The 15,080-nt window shown below is 42.6% G+C and overlaps 1 protein-coding gene across 1 annotated transcript in view; it reads left to right on the top strand.

Annotated features, from left to right (window-relative positions):
- The first annotated feature begins 2,103 nt into the window (after positions 1–2,103).
- Positions 2,104–15,080, top strand: part of GRIN2A (glutamate ionotropic receptor NMDA type subunit 2A) — a 196,265-nt gene continuing 183,288 nt past the window's right edge. Inside the window, exons 1-2 of the mRNA XM_072878469.1 lie at positions 2,104–2,121; positions 4,693–5,115. Coding sequence (XP_072734570.1) covers positions 2,104–2,121; positions 4,693–5,115 — 441 coding nt within the window. The remainder of the gene's footprint in view (positions 2,122–4,692; positions 5,116–15,080) is intronic.

Genomic DNA, 15,080 nt, shown 5'->3' on the forward strand with positions numbered 1-15,080 from the left:
AATTAATTTGGACTACGTTTTAATGTGATATTTCACAAACTTTTATAAGACTAATTGAAGAAAGATATTTGAAATAATGCTAAAGTATGTCTAAATTTAGATTAGTGAAAAACATATAGCTCTGTTAAAGTTACAAAACTTGGCTATTTCTTGTATTGTTCTTTCAAATCATTAAATTCAGTCAAGGTATTGTACACAGCATATTGTATACTAAGTATTTTCCAAAGACACCATGTCACTTTTAGTATTTTAAATATATGCTAATATTAGAGCCACATTTTTTTTGCCATTGTGAATTTCACTTGCACTCGAGTATCTTGAATCCCCAATTTTGCTCCTGTTTTAATAAATCTACTGAATGATAATACTGAAATAACCCTTACACAAGGGTGGAGTTGCAGCATCATCTCCAGTAACTGTGACAAACATCACTGTAATATTTAGAGAAGAAAAGCGTGCATCAAGGGTGAAATGCAAAGATGCATTAAAACATCAAACTTAAAAAAAAAAAATGGCACAGTTGTAGCTGCTTAATTGCCTTGCTTAGAAAGACTAATGCAATGTCTAAGGAAGTAATTTCTAAGTAAGTTAGGAGATGAGATCTTTCAAAGGAAAAAAAAGGCATAGACCTATTGGAGAATTTTATGAAGAGACTGTCAAGAGCAGTAAAGCTGATGCATTCTTAAATGTTTTGGGGAGCGAGTTCTCGGTGTTCTGCGTCTTAATGTGGTGAAAAGCAAACTTCAGTGAGTGGACGCTTGGCATTATCCTATTCGAACCCAAAGGTTTCCTCTGGCATAGGTGCCTTGTTGAGTTGGGTCTGTCAAATGTGTGAGTTGACCTTACTCTGAAGTATTCAGTGTAGAAATACATATGATTGATTGTAAAGGATTGAGGACAAAAGAGGACGTAGTTAGCTGGTATATTCATTCATGCAAACCCAAGTAAGTTGTGGCAGCTGGAGCAGGGTGGTGGAAAGGGGAAAGCAGAAAAGCAATGGAATGCGGGAGGAGGTGGGGTGGTGCGTGCTGGAGGCAGGTAGTGGTGGGGTGTGGTGTGGGCGAGGAGGAAAGAGCTGCTCAGCAGCAAGGTGGGTCTGACACCAGGGCTGTGCTGGAGGAGTGGGAGATGGAGAAACGGGCACAATGCTTTGAAAAGGGGGATGGAGCAGCGGGGATGCCCGGGTGGAGCCAACTTCTGCAGAGCATTTTTGCGATATTTGGCTGCGGTCTGGAGCTTTTAGGACTGCTTTTAGTGTGGAAGCTGCTGCTCCACATTCATTCCCCTGAGCCCCACGGCAGGGATTTCTGGTTGACAGCCCCTGCATCAAGGGAAAGGAGAACACTCTGGGGTTTCCCGGGCTACCAACCTTTCGCTGGGGCTGTTAACGTGGGAAGAGTGCTCAAGTTTGCCACTCTTCTGCCCCAACCCTGGTGTTTTCACTGTTCCCCCAGATCTGACACCCCCTCCCCCGATTGCCTGGCTCTGACTCATTCGCTGGTGCTTGTGGAAGCAGAACGGGGCGGGGGGGGGAGGGGGAGCCTTCAAAGTAGCCGCGATTGGTCTCGGTTTGACGAGGCGCCCGTGAGCTTCGCCCCTGCAAGGGCGCCGGTGCCGGGGGCGGCGGGGGGGAGCGGAGCGGAGCGAGCGGGCCGGCGGGCAGCCCGCAGCGGCGCGCAGGCGGCCCCCGCGCGGCGGCCGCCGGGTGGTTCCCGCCGCACCTTCAGGAGCCGGCGCTGCCGGTCCCCGCCGCTTGCAAGAAGCTGAGAGGAGCGCGGGGGCTCCGAGGCTGCCGTCCTGGGGAACTGCTGCAGCAATATTGCAATTGCCCTTTAACAGCAAAAAAAAAAGGGGGAGGACGAAAGAAAAAGATGAAGACGCATAAATGCCTCCTGCCAAAAGTAAAGAGCGAATCTCAGTTGCAATGGCTCTGCTAAAACTTGATCATGCGGGATTGCAAGCGATAAAGAGCTGCCGGGCTTGTATTTACTGCGGTGGGAACAAGTTGCAGGATGAAATCCAGGCATTAAGGAACCTATTTTCCACTTCGTTGTTTGCAAAGGAATCTACTGAAATGACTTTGAGGATCTTAAAACTGGAACTATGTGGAGGGAGAATGCAGTAAGTACTGCCTTTCTGGCGAGCACTGATACGCGCCTGGGAGTTGGGAATGGGCTCGGAGGCAGCGGGCGCCGCGCGGGGATGTCAGCGTTGCTGGCTCCCGCGGTTTGATGCTGGGCTCTTAGTTTCCAGTCAGCACCGAGCACCAGTTAGGGAATGCCGGTTGCCTTTGCCTGGCGCGCCAGCGTCCTACATTTAACTGGGGTTGCTTGAAGAAGTGTCTTTATACATATTGACTGGAAATAGTGAAGGAAAAATCAGGCAATCCGAGCTTGTCGTGGAAGGATCTGCTAGCGTGTCTCTCCCTGGGTTTGTTTATGATAAATTGAGAATGAATCTGTTCCGTTATAAGATCAAAAAGAGCTTTATCCCACACCGATTTAGCTGTTTTCCAGACTGTGCTTGTTTTGAACCTGTCAAGAAAATTCCTGCCCTTGATCCTGTGAATTAGTTTGCTTCTAGCTGCTCTTCCCAGGTTGGATGTCTCTTCCCCCAGAGCCCAAACCTGTGCATTTCTCTTGGAAGCAAACGGGCAGTTGGGAGCCCAGGATTTTCCTGACCTGGATAGGATGAGGGACGTTTCCCGGGCGGCTGCGGGCTCACGGGCGCTGCTGTTAGGAAAGAGCTTAAATTTATTTCTAAGTGAAGGGGGGGGGGGAGGAACTTTTGACTCTAGTCACTTTATTTCGGTTCACTTGCCACACGAGATTGAAATATTTTTTTATTTTTTTTCCCCTGTCAAATCTGCAACCTGACTAACGGCTTTTCCTGGTTTCCTCTTCTCTCCCCCCGTTGTCCCGTCCCGTCCCCCCCCGCCGTGTCCAGCCCCCCTTTGCCTGTCTCCCTGTCCGCCTAGCTGCCCTCCCGGGATGCGATGTCGCTCGCAGGCTGCGGCGGGGATCACGCGTGCGGCCAGCGGCGCGGAGGCCGGCCCTGAGCCCGGGCACCGAGGGGCGCGACATGCCCGCGGCCGCGGCATGCCCTGCACCAGCACCGGCACCACCAGCACCGGCACCACCGGCTCTACCGGCACCCGCCGCCGCTCCGTCTCCTGAGGCGCTGGGTACGTGGGACGGCGCCCCGCGGCCGCCAGGGGGCGCCATCGCGCCGCGCCGCCGCCCGCCGCGGCCGCGGGAGCCGGGGCGCTCCCCGGCGCGGTGCGGTTGGTTACGGGAAGCGAACGGTGCCCGTTGCGGGCAAGGAGGGGTTGCCTGTGTGTTGGTTGTTGTTATAAGTGTTATTTCAGGGGGGCTGAAGGAAGCTGAAGCGGCTTCGTGTCTGCGGGCATTTAGGTTTGTTCGTTTCTGCCGCTTTCCGCGCTGCCCCTGGTGCTGCAGGGTAGGAATCTGGCCGCAGTGCAAAGACTTAGGAAGCGCGGTGGCACTGATTCGCAGTTAAATGGTCTCTCAAGTGCTCATCTCCTTGTCTGCCCCGAAAGGAGGTGATGATACAGCAAGCCCTTGTCTTGGTGTGTGTTTCAGCAGCAGATGATTCTGATTGACGATGGAGATAGGGCTGGCAGGATGAGAGGGGAGATCTGAAAAATGCCACCCCTGATTGGACAGCCCTGTTAGTGTTTTCTGCGTGACGCTTTGCAACAAGGTTGGCTTTGAGGCACAGGGATTCCCTCCTTGCAGCTAGCAGAGAGCCAGTTATGGGGGTGGAAATCCCCCGGGGCACAGAAACAGAGGGAGATCTTGCAGAGTCAGACCTGCTCTCCCTCTTTTCCCTCCTTCAGATAGTTCAGATCACTTCTATGGCTCATCTCTCTCCCCGTCCTACTCTGTCTATATTCAGTCCCCTACAGAGATTCAGTGAAGACACGAAGTAAACCAATGCAGTGATGCTCATTTATGGAACACCCTCCCCTTCAACACCAGTGACAACTTTGTGTCTGAGATCAGCAGTTCCGAGATGCTCAAGTGAATGCCGCGTAAGAGGAGGGAGAAGAATTAAGATAGAATATTGTGCTTCTGAATCTGTTCCAGAAATGCAGTAGACTGTGCTTGAGCAGCAGCTGTCTAGGAGGGATCTTCAGAAATAAAGCAGGATGGTTCTGGGAAGCTGTGAGATGAATGGAGTATGTGGACTGGGGTTTCCAGCAGACCTCTGGCTCGCTTCTCTCATTTTGAGCTAAAGCACCATTTCCTTTTAGACTGTGACTAAATTTTAAATAGACGTTCAGGACAAAGGAAAATAGACTTCTGTGTTTTACCTGTTTTAGGATGGCAAGGTTAAAGAGAAGTATGATAATGTCTTTTTTTAATGATGCCAGTAATTTTAATTTTGTTGGCCATCCAGGAAGAGTTTTAATGGGTCTTTCCTCTGAACTTGTGCTACGTTTTTTGCCTTGCTTGCAGGAGACCAGTTGTAATACCGTCATTGGCAAGCCAACTTTTTGAGGGGCTATAAGAGGCTTGAATTGAAACTAAGGTGAAGAATGCATTATAAAAAGCTGCTAAAGTTTGCATTGTGTCCAGAAGCTTTCTGTTTAAAACCTTCATTGGAGCTATACAGTATGTATTTTTTTCCTCTCTGTTGTTTTTCTCATAAATGTGATCGCTTTTACAGGAGATAAAGCTGGCAAAGATGAGGAAAATTGGCTGTGCTCTCCTGGTACTCCAAGCTCTTCTGGCGCCTTTAGATCTTGTTCATGGAGCGGAGAAAAGTTATCCCATCCTGAACATTGCAGTGATTCTGGGAAGGACCAAGTATATCACAGAGAGAGATATCAGAGCTCTCTGGACCAGGGAAATGTCAGCAGACCTGACTGTTGATGTCAATGTAGTGACCCTTCTGGTGAACCAGACTGACCCTAAGAGCATCATAACACATGTTTGCGACTTGATGTCAGGCACCAAGATCCATGGAGTGGTTTTTGGAGATGATACTGATCAGGAGGCAGTAGCTCAGATTTTGGATTTTATTTCATCTCAGACTTCTATTCCAATTCTTGGAATTCATGGCGGGGCCTCCATGATAATGGCAGATAAGGTAGGAAAATTTATTAAAAGCTTTTGCTAGTCTAATGTACTTCACTGTGTTGGTCTCTATCGTGAATAACCTCTACAAGCAATTCAAAAAGGATGCTTCTAATTGTCTCCCTGTACTTTAAAAAAGAAAAAATATACGGAGCAGTGTCCTCGTTGATCACTCATCAAATATTCTGAAATATTTTGGGGTTCATGCCCAAAACTCCACTTTCGGTCCATTGTAAAAGCAGTCCTAATGAAATTTTTTTTCTCCAGCACACTGAATGCTGGTCAGTTTAGAAATTGTACTAGCAAATATGACATATGGCTGTAAAAACAACCTCAAAATAGTAGGTCCATAAAATGATTTTAGGGATAAGATGTAAAATTATAAGCAGATACTCTGCGGTGCTTATAAGAAATAGCAATCAATAGACCTGAATGTATTTGAGGATTATAGTAATAATAGGACAATCATATTAAGCTGGACTTTTGTGATCCACTACAGCCTATAAATTAAGTAGTCTTGCAAACTTGAACCATCTCTTCTATTCACTATATTTATTAAATTAGATTTTTGCTAACCCAATACTGCTAATTTCCTACTATAATTCATGAAAATCCACAATGGGGTTGTCTGAACTCTGGGGATAATGACAAATTGTTCTGTTGGAAAACATCTCTTTATGTAATCTGTTGTGAGACTGTAGAATGACAAAAGTGACTCATGTACCCAGCTCATCTTCCTTAACATTGTAACAATTAAAAAAAAAAAAATCCTTGCTCTGGCACTGCAGCATTGATCTTGTAAAGTGATCACTGCTGTCTCTGAAATAGGTGCTTAGCACTGCGCCGGACTAAGCTCTCTGGCATGGACTGCTGCTTGGCTTGAAAGTCTGAGAGGAGCTCCCACCGTGGTGTAAAAGAGGATAGCTGAAGAGGGAGTTCAAGTGTGGGAAGACATTTAGTGGTTTTCCAGCACACAAGGCTTTTCAATGTTAATTGTAACTTATTTCCTGATATTTGTACCCTTTAGGGTTTCTTATTCATTAAATATCATCATTCCTTATAAGTGGCTTTTGAATAGTACTTGAATAGGAAAGAGCTCTCTGAATCCATCTAAAAATGAAGTGGTCCAGATACGTTGTTTCGTAACTTGAGGGGAAAGAAGAAGCCGGAAAGATGCAATGATTGATTACAATTGAGGAATCAGCTTTGAACTTTTGAAACTATTTACCTCTGGGAAAGACTTTTTCCACTGGGATAAGAGATCTATCTCTCTTGGTATTTTGAATGGCCTTCCTTTAAAACTTATGTCATACAAGGGGAGGACAATAAGTGCTGAATTATAGCAGAGATTCTATAAAAATGGCTTTGACATCTTGATTTATATGGAAAGATCATTACAGTCAATGCTGCTATCTTAAATGTAATTGCAGTGACCAAGTTACAGAGGCAGTTATTTCATGTGCTTTTAAATTACTGTACAGATTTACCCATCTTTATAAAGCTGGCTTTATATATATTTAGGATATATTTATTTGATACGTATTTCACTCAACTTTCTATGCCAGTATAAGAACATTTGAAGATCCCAGCCAGTGCTGAGTGATAAAACACTGGCAGAAATCCTTACAGAATCGACTTCACGCTCAATAGCAGATGCAGGATATTACTGATGCAGATCTATTTTTTACTTTTATATAGGAACCTCTAGAAAATGAAATAGATTGTATTTTTCTTGTCTCAGTAAGTTAATACTATTTTCATTGTATGCTAATATTGTCATTATTATATCACTGCCTTTTATTTTAGGGGTTATCACAGTTTGCTAATAAAACATTTTTGTGCTGAAACTTGGCTTCTAAGATTTCCACTTGGGAAATCAAAATTGTTCTTTTGTGTGTTAAGACAATCCAACAGAGCTCTCTTCAGTAGCTTGAATTGGCTGAAGGAATTGTTTGTTCATGTAACTAAAATTGCCTTAATTTTTAACTTGGCTTCTGCAACGTGCAACATCCTGCAACTGGGTTTGGAACATCGCAGTAATGAGACTTGCATGTGTCACTCAATTAACCATTCATTTAGGAATGAATTCCTGGGAGTTGATGAATTCCTGTGAAGGTGAAATTCACAGTGCTGTCATAAAGGCAGAGGAGATGAAGTCTGAGGAAGAAGGACTGCAAATGTAAAACCTGTCTTCCAAGTCAGTGTCAGGATTTTAGCTGAAACACATGGGTGTTGGCTAAATTGTGAAGTTGATCAGTGTTTAGTCTTCTGTTTTGTCTCATACATTGAGATGGCTGGATATGCAAAAAAGATGCTTGGTCCCACTCCTGCTTGTGGATGTAGTTCTCTGGCACTCTAATAAGGCCATTTCATTTATGTCCTTATTGTGTGGGTCTGACAGATATTTTCCTCCTCTGTGGCATTATGCTGGTACTGTGTTTTAGATGACTTCTACTTCAAAATGTGTGTATGTGTAGTACCTGCTTGTTTGTAGTCTACCAAGCACGGCTGACACAAAGGCGGCACAACAGTTCAGTGAATTCTGTGCCAGGTGGTTGTTATATGATGCTTAACTGTCCTAAACGTGAACTAAACTGAAGGCACAGAAATGAGAAGTCATCTATAATGCTCTATACTGCTAAAGACTGGAATGACTCAGAGTAGCTAAGCTTACCATATTCGCTATGGCTAATAAATACTATGTCAATGTGAATCTCGCATGAAGAGCCATGCCTTTAAAAAAGAAAAAGTTGTTCTAGGTTTCTAAATATGAGATATGCCCACATTTGGAGTATGCAGTGATTAATGCAGGGCATACAGCTTTTGAAGTACTGAGTCCCTATGCGAACATCTGCTGTGAACGGTGTCTAGTTTAGACTGCCTCCTCTGATGGCCCAGCTGGCTGTACTCTGCTTCAGTTTGGTTAAAGTTTGCCTGCACCAGCTGAGGAGATATGTTGCTTGATATAGACTATGAAAATTGACAGGCACGTGAAGCCAACAAAACTGAAATGCTTTCTGAACCTCTCTGATCTGCCTTCACCTGACATCTACTGGCAAAATCCTACCAATAAACCAGTGTGACACTTAAGGATGTATGGTACCTACCTGATCGCAACTGCGCTGCAGATGGACAGTGCCACATGCTCTGCCTCCAGCTGATTTTATCACCTGCTGTTGGCAGGAACTCTCCTGTCAATCAACTGCTCCTTGGCTTTGGTCCCCAATTCTGCCACAGACTTAAAACATATTCTGATGTGGGATCATATACTGAAACAAGATGAGAATTGTGTCTGGGGCATCTGTGCCAACCTGCTGTGCATCAGCATCCCTTGGAGGATGCTGAAAACAGACTGGCTGTTTATTCATCTTGTATCTGTTGACATGTGAGGGATCTCAAACCCAACATTACTTAGGAACTGTTTCCTGACTTGAGCATTTGGTTTTAAACTTAGTTTGTTTCACTACATGCTATCATTATAATGATAGTATTTGTCATACTTTTCTAAAACGGAACATCATGGTTAGTTCTGCAACAATAATAAAAGATTTGTTTCCTTCACAAGTGGGGGGAAAAAGCCCCTATGTATTATAAATACATCCAGGAACACTTAGCGTCTTTGAACCATATTGCTTTTGCGTATCGCAAAATTAAGTCTTTCTAACTTCTCATTAGAAATCTTTTTGAAAGACATAACTTGAAGCATTTTATTGTAATGAAAGTACTGACAGTTATAATGCATAGCCAAACAGCATTAAAGGTGAGGGTAATTTTCCAGAAGGGCTATTACAAAGTGACGCTTCTTGAAACAGCTCTGGAAATGTTATGCAAAATAAATCTTTGCTTTTCCAAAAAATAAGTACTATATATGGTTAAATTATCATTCTTCATTATTCTTTCTGCTGATAATATTGGCAATAAACAATTTTAATTGCTTAGTATAAAATCCCTTTTGCACCTACCACCACCTTCAGCTTTCCTTTTTTATCCCCATCCTCCTCCAAAATAGTAAATGTAGAATCATAGAGCAATTGAGGTTAGAAGGGATCACTAGATGTTGTCTCACCCAACCCTAGCTCAGTGATGTGCGAACATCAAAGGCAGATCAGATCGTCCAGTCAGGATGTAGGTACCACAGCCTCTCTGGGCAATCTGTTCCAGTACTTAACCTTTCTCACCGTGCAAATATTTTCATTATAACTTGTTAGAATTTCCCTCTGTACTGTGACCACAGGCAGAAGAGTTCTTTTGCTGTGAGTCTCTGAGTCCAGCTGTCTCTGTGTAGTTGTAGGCTGCAATTATTCCTGTCCTTACCTGTCCCTTTTCTAGGGAAAAGAGTTCCCTCAGCCTTTTCTTGCACCTCCTGTGCTCCAGTCCTTTGGACTCACTCAGGTATATTGATGTCTTGTATGGGGGAACCCAAAACTGGACAGAGGACTGCAGACGTGGCCTCACAAGTACCAAAGAGGGGAATAATCCCTCCCCTCAAGCAGCTGGCTGGGCTCTTGCTAATGCAGCCTAGTTAGGCTTTGTCACCGGAAGGGTGCACTGCTGACTCATGTTCAACTCATCCGCCAGGCCCCCGCGTCCTGTAGTGCTGCTGGGATAGTTATTGAGACATCTAACTGTGCATAAGTAGTGAGTGAAACTGTACTTTTAAACCTTGTTCATTCTTTTGGTGGCTATTTTTCAGGTATTTTACTGAAACACTTGCAGATGTTTGCATTACCTGTCATTTTCAGCTCATAGACATAGCTGGAATTGCTCTTTTCCCTCATTCCTGAGATACAAAAACCATACCGCACTTGTGCAAACCAGAACTCTAAGCCCAGCCTTGTAACTATGATCAGAACACACCCAGACTCCTGGCTCTGGTACTGAGAATTCACGCTCCCTTATCCATATACGACTTTGTACGCTGCTCTTAAGGTTCCTCTACACATCTTACAACTTCTTTGCCACATGTCCTCATAGTGCAGGGATCATATAAAAGTAAAAAAAAAAAAGTTCAAAAGCCACACTTCACATTTACACTATGCATAAGCATGCTTAAATTCTTATGTTTAAAAATTGTTGTGATGAATGGGGGGGGGTGTTGCGTTTGTTTTTTATTGTAGAATCTTTTCTGGAGGTCATACTTCATGGAGTGTGCTCATGGATTTGCATGTCTTCCATATGCGTTATGTAAATTTTTGTCCAGCTCATCTAGTTGGCTCATAAAAGCAGTCCTGTATTTTTACAGAAAATCTTAAATTTAAATTTTGTAACTTTTCATTCCTGCCCTTACTGATAACTGATATTAGCATGTGTATGGTACTATGCTCCTGAGCGTGATACTAACTTTGGCTTTGGTTGGTACTGCAAAAGACTGGAAGATTAAACTGTAGTTTAATAAATGCTTTAGTGCAAAAATACCTGTATTCATGTAACTGGTGTTTCAGGTCTAGTTATAGGAGCTTGCACTGCTCTATTGCACACAATACTTTCAGCTTCTGCCTCTTTTAAAGAAGCAGTTTAATTTTACTTTCTTTCCTTCTAGCTGTACTAATGCTGCTAGGGGAAGCATAACTTTCAGATATTCTCATATTTATTTTGAACTGCAACAAAAATGTAGCATTGACCTCCTCTTGCAAATCTGTGTTTACTTGACCATATCTATAAAAGTCCACCTGTATGTCTTTTTAAAAAATAAAGTTGTCTTGCACATCCGTAAGGATTTTTAGAACTAGGCTCGTAATCTGTGGTCGTACCTTTTACATACACATGCCATAATCACTGTTACTAAATGGTTAAAAACGTGCTTGAACTCTGGCTTACTGAGGTGAACTAAGTGAGTGGATACAATATCTTGTGCTTTTCTTCAACAGGACCCAGTGCTCTGGGAGTGTGAGGTGGTTATGATACAGCATGCTGGTTTACATTACTATTCTTGTACTGTCATTGCTAAGAGAAAGTAAAGCTTTAACAGCGAGAGCTGCAGCGTTCGCTGCTCTGAGCTGTGTCTCAGAATTTGGAGGAGCATTATATTAATGACATGAGCCTTGCTTTCTTGCTCTCTCTCTCCCACTCTCTCTTTTCTAAAGGATTTTCCTAGCCATTTCTGAGATGATTACATTATTCCTCATTCTCTTGTCCACACAAAAGTTACCCTCTTAATTTAGCAAAGGAAAGCATGGAGGATTTTCTGGAATACCATGACAGTAGACTTGAATTGTCACTCTTGTGGAGTTGAAGGGAGGGATATTTGGTTTAATTTTCCTAAGTAGAAGGAAGATAGTTTTGAAGAGATTGGGAATTTCTGTAACTAATAAGCAGATTGTAGGAAATGGAAATCTTCTAGAGTTTACTTGATTTTTGATGCAGCTCAGCTGTGGGTAAGTCCCTATTTTTTTAGCTTGCTTGAGTTGACACAGTTGCAACTGGGCCCAGGGTGGGATCCTTTAAACCACTCTTACTTAGGAGAGAGGAGTGTTTAGCTTCACTTGGATCTAGTCATTTGCAGTAAGAGCAATATATGTTCATCTCAAAGGTACCGTTTTCTTTCTCTTCAACCTGTCTGTTCTTGCAGTTCTTGAAAATAGAAATCCATGTGTCCTTGTTTTGAGCAACAACATTTTAAAATTGCTAGTAAGTCACTGTTGTAGACCATCCATGCAATCTCTCCAAACTATTGCCTGCCTATAGGTAATTATAACACAGCAGACTCCTGAGCTGTAAAAGTAGGACACCAGACTTTCAGCATAATTTTTTGCTTGCAGACATTCTTGGTGGCATCTTTGGAATTTTTTTTCCCAAGGACATTCTCAAATATAAAATCTAAAATTATTCCCTTTAAGCTACAAAGTAATAATAGACTATTATAAAGCACATAAGACATTTCTGGCAATCAGAATATATCCAGAGAACATACCTGAAAATATTAATCCTAATAAAATTATGCAGTGAACAGAACAGAAAGGCCTTGATATCATGTTAAACACATTTTTCATGTTTCATCTACTATTTTTGAGAGGATTTGAATAGACAGTTTAATAGTGTGTTTTATTTGTCACTTATTTGAACTAACAATTTAATTTGAAGAATTTCTTTATAATTTTTTTGGACTTGTTGGGAAGATACCCAGGCTAGATCTGCCTACATCAGTGATGGTACAAAGAGCTTTGTATAGATGAACAGAGAAACTTTGCAGTCCACAACTGTTTTTATTTGTTAGAAATCTGTGGTCATCTGGGCTAGCTTTGCATGTACTTCTTTTCTCCCCCCTTCCCTCCTCCCCCTTCCTCTTCCTCCTCTGCCTCCCCTCTTTCCTGGAGCTGTGAAGTTGTGTGGATTTTACTGAGGGAGCCCAGCCTGGAATGTCTCCACACCATCTGTCACCATATTGTTTGCTTAAATCCTTGAGATATTTTCTTCTGTACTTCACTCAAATAAATAAATAAAACCATAGCAGCACCATTGGCTATTTATATTATATTTAGACTTAATGTCCTCAGAAGAAAAACCCTGTGTTTGCAATTGAGGTGCATAAGCTAGATGCACAGTTTGTAAAAATGGACATGGTTTAATTCTTAGCGCAGAGCTCCAGTTACGCTGCATGTTCACCCTCCAACTGAGGGCCCCTCTGCCTTCTCAAGATGGAGACCTAGGTGGAGCTCTCATGGCCCCAGAGAGGAGGTGCTGCTCATGGATTATGCTTGGGTCTCCCCATTGTTTCTAGGGAAAGGTTTTGTGCTCTTGTGTAAATGTGTAGCAGCTAGCAAACATTTCTTTTTGAGTATTTGCATTCAAAGAAGCTGTGCTAGAAGGCCCATGGTGATATATCTTCCTTTATCCTGAGAGTTGATATGTTGACACACAGGCTCCGTGTGAAACCAGAACTGGAAATAACATTGGTTAGAAGGGGGAATATTTCGGAGAGAAATTAAAGCGTGTAGAAGAAATGTAGTATAAAAGCTGAACAACCAACAGGAAAACTAGCTTGTTTCCTGATACGTAAAACATGATATTCCAAGTTGCAGATGGAGCTTACTTGGTGTCCAGCAGCTGTAAGTTTGTGGTACGCAGTTAATGTTGTCTCACCTTTCCCAACAGCAAGTTCCCCTGTACTTTCCATACATGTGAGGCTTAAGTGATCAAAAAGCCTGGGTGTTTGGAAGGAGAAGGAGGTCCCAGGTGTACAAGTTATCTCTTATTTAGGGAAGAGCAAAATTCCTCTGGAGAAAGGTCTGGGCCTTCTGGGACTCAGGCATGAGGGGTCCATTGATGTCTGCTGGGGTGAGCTGAGGAGTGCACAGGGTTCCCTGATCAACTTTTGTGATTGATTTAAACCTCTTGAAAAAGCATCAGTTTCTAGTCCAAATTCGTGACTAAGGTTTTGTTTGAATACTGACTCTTTAAGCTTCACATGCGGATTAAAGAAATCATTCATAAATGCATATATCTAGACAGTATGTGTAATCCATTCCTACTCCCCTCATCTCCTCAACAGCCACAGAGACTGAACTAAAACTGACCTAGGAAATCCAGCAACATATCTGAGGTCATAAACTGCTCCTAAACTTCTAGAGCATGGTTAACAGTGAAACATTGTACATTTATAGAACAGAGAATGCTTAGCAAGATTAACCTGTATTTGGACAGGGGCAAATTCAAAGCAAAAGTGAAGTCCTTTTTGGCTGTAATACACTAAGCAGCACATTGGAGGGCTGTGGATGAGATTTGATTAAAACACTAGTATTCTGCATACAGCTCCAAAATGACTTCAGTTTCTTTTGGAAGTCGTCATTTGTTTCATATTTAGGCATGATCAGGTCTGAGAAAGCTAGGTCTGGTTTTTTTGGTATACATGCAGGTTCTTCTCCCTGCTTTCTTCCAGATTCCCTTGCTGAAGGTGGAGAGGAAGGGTGAGAGAATGAAACGTTGTCATCTTCCTACTTTTAACATTTTTCTTCAAGTACATTGATTTACCTACTCCTCAGGGTGCAGCCTACAAGTAATAGTAGTTTGGTGTGTTGAACTGGCTGATGGTAGTGTAATTTCCCAGTAGCATCACGTACACCCATCTTTGAGTAGCCTGGATAAAGTAGATTTTTTTCTCATCGAGACCATACACCTTTTAACTCTAAAATTATGTATCCCTTACTCTAGGTTTTGAGTAAGCTCTCTTGGGGAGGTGCTTCATTACCAGATGACTCTTCAGTCAGTGTTTTAGGCTTTCTATCTCCATCATAGGTTTGGGAAAGTAATTTCCTTTTAGGCTTTTAATGAAGGTAGGCTGGACTGTTTCCTTGTCACAAGTTACCTGCTGCAGCATGACTGAGAACACCAATACTGGTCTCGCTCCATGGCCTCCGCTCAGTGTGTGTAACTATTTATAGCCTGCCTTTTGTGCATCTCAGAGCAAGATATTTCTATAAACATGTTGCATTCAAGGGATTGCTGGGTGGGAAGCTGCTTGTCTTTTCCTTTTGTTTCTTTTTCTTGACAGTGGTGGTTTGTTGGTTTTTTTTTTTTTTACTGTCCTAACTTTTGGTTCAAGATTTCTGCTTGTAATTTTGTCGATACAAAGTTTTGTTTATTTGTGCTGACTAGCTTGCCTCTCCATGTGACTAGAATTAACAATAGGACTGCTTTGTTTTCACTACATTGATTTTGTGTCTAGTGGAAACACACTGCATATGTAGAACCACTATGAAAGAGGAAAGAGCAGGGATTTTATAGCCACCTTCCAGCTCAACACAATTTACAATACAATTAGGAATGACAGTTATAATTGAATAAATAGAAAATAGAATTAAGGTAATCTGTTCTAAGTGTGTGACATTCCTGTAATGAGTTGCTTTTAGGAGTTACAGAAACATATAATTACCAGACAAATTACATGTTGTTTTTTGTGTGTAAGGCTAATTAAGAGTTCTGGGTAAATTGTGTTGGCAGAGGCACCAGAGCTATATGAAGTACCTAATTGGGCTGAGATAA

The sequence above is a fragment of the Ciconia boyciana genome, chromosome 13 (genome assembly GCF_034638445.1).
Source record: "Ciconia boyciana chromosome 13, ASM3463844v1, whole genome shotgun sequence".
NCBI lineage: Eukaryota > Metazoa > Chordata > Aves > Ciconiiformes > Ciconiidae > Ciconia > Ciconia boyciana.